General features: G+C 43.0%; 1 protein-coding gene across 1 annotated transcript in view; it reads right to left on the minus strand.

Moving 5' to 3' along the window:
• The window catches only part of NAT10 (N-acetyltransferase 10), a 67,713-nt gene that overhangs the window by 16,806 nt on the left and 44,607 nt on the right, over positions 1-6,300 (minus strand). Inside the window, exons 13-20 of the mRNA XM_019519409.1 lie at positions 5,572-5,696; positions 4,926-5,076; positions 4,219-4,315; positions 2,478-2,594; positions 1,759-1,860; positions 1,582-1,656; positions 1,017-1,133; positions 632-765 (exon numbers count right to left, since the gene is read on the minus strand). Of these exons, the coding sequence (XP_019374954.1) occupies positions 632-765; positions 1,017-1,133; positions 1,582-1,656; positions 1,759-1,860; positions 2,478-2,594; positions 4,219-4,315; positions 4,926-5,076; positions 5,572-5,696 (918 nt within the window). The remainder of the gene's footprint in view (positions 1-631; positions 766-1,016; positions 1,134-1,581; positions 1,657-1,758; positions 1,861-2,477; positions 2,595-4,218; positions 4,316-4,925; positions 5,077-5,571; positions 5,697-6,300) is intronic.

Raw genomic sequence — 6,300 nt, forward strand, 5'->3', positions numbered from 1 at the left:
ATAAATAGGTCAAACAGGCTGTGGACTATATTAGGGGCCCACTCTTATGGGGTTCCCAGAGGCTCCTCTATAGATTAGTAAAGATTAAAGAAAACAACTCTACCCAGTGGGACTCAGTATTTTGTCTGGAAGATGCCATTAAGCATCTCTGTGATGCTTAGTTTCAGTTCTCAAACTGTGGATTTGTGTCTCCAGAGACCATAGGCACACAAGGTTCTTTGGGTAGATGTGATATATCTTTTATTAGAACAACTAGATAGCTGGAAAAATTGTTCTCTGTAGGCTTTCAGGCGCAAAACTTCCATCTTCAGGCATAGGGAGAGTTTGTTTTCTCCAGAGATAACATCCTTGTTAACAGCAGTATATGGAGATGAGCGATAACAGACCTGATTATTACCTACCCAACAGCCCTATTATCTCTCTGCAAGTTTGTGTACACAGAGTCAAGTCCTTACCTTTCTCTGAAAGCGCAAAGTTTCAAGAAATTAAATGAATGAAGGCTACCAAACAACAAGAATGCACTTTTTGTAGAAAGCAATGATTAAACCGCAGCTTCCTGACCAGTGATTTAAACCAATTTGATTTAAATCAAATCTACCCTGGAGTAGACAAATATGGTTAAAACTCTTACTTGAGCAGCCGTGGTGTCAAACCATAGGATACTCCCAGATAATCCAGGTTCTCAGCTTGTCTCTCACTCAGTTTGAGAAGTAAAGGAGGCAGATCTTTCCGAGGGGTCAAAACCTCTTCTAACAAACTAACTGCCTGAGGGAGAAGACCAGACAAGTTAATAGAAAAAGGTTCTTTTTCACTGTGATCTGCAGGCTTATTCACTAGGTAAGTAAGGTAACATATATTTTTATATTTACATTAAATGTTCACTTATACCCCCCACCCCCCACACACACTTATATGGAAAGCTGCACAAGACCAACACTAAGTTTCAGCCATACATCCCAAGGCAATTTTAATAGACTAATACAACAGGAAAACACCAGATGTGTAGAGCTTCATACCTCACTGCTTATGGTGGCAATTTCTTTGGGTTTTGGAGTAACTTTTTCTTCCAGACAAGGGAATTTGCCCTCATAATACATCTGCAACAAGTTCAGAGCTCTGCTGCCATAACCCATCTGTGAAGAAGGAAGGAAGTTTACAAACATTGAAGCAGCAATATAAAATTCTTAAAACTGATGGGGAAAAAAAACCCCACCACCGCCACAACAGCTTCCCCTTCTGAGAAGGACCAAAGCAATTTACAGATTTCTATAATGATATCACACAGCCACAATACAAGTGCTATTCAAGCTACATAACAGTTTGTAGGAAGGAGAGTGACACTACAGAAGAGACTTAGGGCTCTGTCCTACAGCTAACATGTTAGTGACTCGCTGAAATCACCATACAAAAGCAATGCCCACTAGAGCAATTCACCTACACTTGCAGCAGCACCTGAACTTTCCTTAGTGTCTCCCACCCAAATACTGATCCAGCTCCCTTCTGCTCATCGTGCAAGAGCAGTTGAGATGGTATCACTGCTGGCAACTTATAAATCACATCACTGGACGCTGCATACGTTACCCCTTGATAATCGGGATGGACCGCAATACGAACAACACGCCCACCAGAAAGGCTCCCAAAGTCTGGATCCTGGAACTACATACAAGACACACACAGATTAAAGAACATAGTTAAGCATTCTCCATATGAAACATAATATATAATCCTGAAGAAAAGCAAACACCCCAAATTATTTACCTGCTCTGAGACAGTCCATGGAATAAGGTCTCCAGAAGCCTTCTTCCCCCTAGACAGACTGTTCAGGATAGATTGGCGAGAGATCTCTCCCTCAAGACACACCTGCCAGGAAAAGGAAAGAGGCTGGGAACAGAGAAAATTTTCTGATCTTGTACCATCACCACCCACAGCAGAGGCAGACAGAAAAGACTTATTCAGCCGTATAACCTATCACCCATCTTTTACACTGTGGTAGCTACTAAAAGTCTCAAGCACAGAGCTGCATTTGTTGAATGCTGTAAAACCATTAAGTACTGCAAATAATAGAAGCTGGTCCCAAAAGAACTGCTTCCTACAAAAAGGCAATGATGGATAAAACAATCATCTTAAGCAGATAAGCATAGGAGAATGGTCTAATAATGATTTTGGGACATTCTAGACCTGGAACTGTCTGCACCAGTAAGCAGGAGCAACCACAACTTGCTACCTATTTCTTCCTTCAGCAGGCCTTGTAACAAAAAGGGTATTCCTTAGAAAACAAGCTCAGAAAGAAAGGTGTCCTTGTGTAGCTGCATAGCACCGAATACAAAAGGGTCCTGGTTAAGACCTGTTGGATTAATGTAACGCCAAGTTGCATGTGCAGAACGGTAATCTTATACATCATGGTTAAACAACCTGTCACCTGTTCCTTAACAAGCAGCTTTATAGCTTCATTTCATACATTCAGCTTTGTCACCTACCTGAACAATGGCAAGTACTTCTGGCAGAGAATTCTGGGTAGGTGGAACAGGGGGTAAAAGGCAAAATAGATGATGGGCAGGAGCATCTGAAAGCATCTGGAGGTCATTGGGAGAATTCTGGAGCAACATAAACAACAAATTATAGAATCAATTCTTACTTTGAGAAGAGTTTCAAAAGTTCTTCCATCAAAACTATGTTCAGTTTTAAGTTATCAGTTCTCTAAATCCTGCTTCTCTCCTGCAATTCAGGGTTTAGTAAAGCATATGCAATTGGAAACACATCAATGGCAATCAAGACAATTCAAGGATATTATTCCCAGACTACAGTCCAACTTAGAACAATTAGAGTTACAACGTTTTGCACTCACCACCTTTATAAATTGACACCGTTTCAACTTTACAATGCCAGTTTTGACTTGCAATGCTTGATCCAATGCAATGCCATGCCAGCAAACAAGTTTACTGCATCACTCATCTCCCTGGAGAAAATCTGTCCAAACTTCCTTGGACACTTTCTTTAAGAAAGCACACAAGACTCCAGAAAAACCCGCAGCCAAGACGCTTGAGAAGACTCCAGCCAAGAGCCCTTCAAAAAGTCCAACCAAGAGGCCTTCAAAAAGTCCAGCAAAGTCACCTCAAAGAAGTCCTTCTTAATCAATATGATTACTATTTACAATATAAATATATTAATATAGCTATATTACTCATCTATAATTGATCAAGTACAAAATTCTGGGGTATTTTTGGTGAAAATAGGGTATCCGGCCATGGTTCAGTAACCAATCCTCCACTTGTAACATTGCTCTTATGAGAAAATTGGTTCTAAGTTACAACATTTTGACTTAAGACAGTTTTCAGGAACCAATTGTGCTGTAAGTCCGAGGACTGCCTGTACATTATTTTGCATGCTCTCCCCCAGTATACATAAAAAACATTAAGAAACGTTCTGCATAATACTGTTTTGCTATGATACTTTCTGACTTTGGAAAACAAATCAACTACTACTACTACTAAGTACTGAATTCAATTCCTGCTCCCCCCCAATTGTAACATCTTTTGTGGGTTACCACTATGACTCTCAAAATTAACAGAAAGCTGTTCCAAAATCCAGTTCTTATTTACTGCAGTAACACCTACTGAAAAGAGCTCATCAGTTACATCCAATTTAGCTATCAAGCTCTGTGCAAGGGTAATGACCATATCTAACATTATACTGAGTATCTAGAGTGAACCCAGGGCCGCCTGCAAGAAATAAACCTCATGCCTTGACACCTCCAGGTTAGAATTCATAGAAGACTCAAGAGTAGGGCTGAATGGCTCAAGCAGCAGCCCAGAGCCCACACCCCTACCACTGCTTCTAGACTCTCTAGATATGGAGAGTCAGGCCAACAGCTCAGACACCTTCTGGACCCAAAATACTACTTAATTTGCAACTGCAGGCAGAAGAGAGGAGACAGTGGACCTGGGCTTCCTCTAGTCTAGAAGCTGTACAGACATAATCAGTCTTGGAGGTTTCACAACCAGGAAGGCTTACTCCAGAACTTTACACTTTTATGGGCAAAGTATGAATGTCAGCTGTAAGAGGACAGAACAAAAACAGTACTGTAAAAAGCAGAAAGCAGGGAGTGGAGATAACTTTTCAGTGCCTTAACAACCTACGGTAACAGCATACTCAAGACAACTAGACCTTTCTAAAAACCACAGGGATTGACAGTGCTGACCAACATGGCAACAATACTACCTTGTAATGTGAAGCTACGTAGAGGGCCATCAGCCGCTGAAGAAAAATTTCTGACGCCTTGTGGTAACAGAAGAGGGTATCTCTATTTACATAATATCTATGTATAGTGGTCAAGGAAGGAAGCAGCCAGAGATTTTTTTTTTTTTTATTATCAGAGCCTGAAAGCAATTCTCCCTATGCCTTTACAATATGAGCTAAGTGCCCTTATATGCCGTCAGCATCTTCCCAGCAGGAAGGGCAGATGCCTTATTCTTTAGGCTTAAGCCTCCTTGTGCTCACTGAACCCACACAGCACAGTCAGCACTAAGTGAGAACTTCAATTTTTGGTTAAATGTATGAAAAGAGTTGAAGTAGTTAAATGCATGCTCCTCTCTACTTAGAGAATGGTGACTAAAACAAAAGCATTACGGTTAATAGAAAAAAAGCCTTCCATTCACTCAAAAGTCAATGGACTTTTTCATCAGGTCTCCATCACCTAGACTAGGGTGTGGTTAGCTCTTATTCTGGTATAAAAAGGAGAGAGTCAGCTGTGCCACAGACCAGTACAAAGAAGCTGAATTATAAACTGCATTAGGGGGAAACAAGAATCCAGAGGGACCCAACCTCTCAGCAACAGTCTGGTCAGCCACTGTTAACCTCTTGCTCACCCTGCCATAATTAGGAATAAGCCATTTAATAACAAAGGGCATTGATTTCAGCAAGGATACAGGTCACAGGTTTCAGGTAATGGACAGCCAGAAATGATCCTCGTGATATTGAGACAATCCAAACATAGCAAGTCATTGAGCCATTTTTCTACAGGGTCTCCAGGGGCATATCTGATTGACTCATGCAGCGAGACCTCATGCAATGTACGAGCTGCAAAGAGAGATTTAAAAGAAAAATAACAAGCAGTTTTGAAGTTGAAGTGATGGCTGATAAAGGAATCAGACACAATCAAGACCCTTCAATGCCTGGAGCTGGAAGAGATCAGAAGTAACAGCTGCTCAGGAAAAAAAAAAAAGAAAAGAAGAGGAAAAGAAACCATGACAGTCTCTGCAGGGACAACCAAACACTTCCTCTCAAAAGGGAGCTGCTTAGCCTACTTCCACATTTGATTTAATAGGGGTGGAGTGTTGTTGCGGCCATGACTGCACAGGAAATATGCAGGCAGCAAAGGCGTTTTGGTGAGGTTAGCCCAAGAGCCCAGTTACAGAACAAGTCTCTTGCTACTCTCCATCCCCTCCCAGCCTGTAGCTGCAAAAGTTCAAATATACAGGCAGGGAGTAATCTTTTACAAGATGTATTAATAAAAGAGGTACTTGTATGCTGAGTTAAATATTTGTCCTCAGAGATGTCAGCCTTGCATGGTACCTGAGGCAAGTTTAGTTGTAGCTGTTGATTTGTTCTCTGCTGTCATGCTGACTTGGGCTTGTGCACTCTGCTGCCGCAGCTGCTGAATCAGCTTCAGGGATAATGATCGACCAGTGCCTTCATACCTACGCAATTACATCAACAAGTAGCAGGTGAGAGGAGTGTGAACCAAACCCCCAGCTACAACCCTCTTGCCTCCCTCCCTCCTACTCCCTCCCCTCCGAACTGTGGGGGGAAATTGCCAATCCAAAAACTTATGGCATTATCTCTGTTCTGGTGCTATTACTACATTTCTTGTGGCCTTGCTCTACCCATGAGATGCACACAGAGGCACCAAAATGTAGTAACAAGGGGGAGGGAAAGCCCAGCCAAGACGTTTTATGCTACCATGTACCTACTAGCCAACTGCCTGTCAAGAATGACATGGGGAGCAGGTCCACGCCCACTCCCCTCTTCCCTCCTGCTGCTTGTGGTCCAGGCCCGCTTCCCCCTTCCCCATGACAGCAGCAGTGGGTGGGGGGAAGTGGGCCCTAGGGTGGGAAGAAGTCGGCTTGCTGTGGTGGTGGGGGGAAGCAGCAGGCCTAAGCTGATACAGAAGTGGCGGTGGCATGGGAGGAGAGGGGGAGGCCCGCTTCCCCACCCCCCATGGCATGCTGGCTTCTCCCCACCTCGAGCCTGCTCCACTCCTCCTCACCACCCCGTCCACTCCTCGCTTCCCCTCCCCTGGGC

This window comes from Gavialis gangeticus, unplaced genomic scaffold (genome assembly GCF_001723915.1).
Source record: "Gavialis gangeticus isolate Ggan-Ray unplaced genomic scaffold, GavGan_comp1, whole genome shotgun sequence".
Taxonomy (NCBI): Eukaryota; Metazoa; Chordata; order Crocodylia; family Gavialidae; genus Gavialis; species Gavialis gangeticus.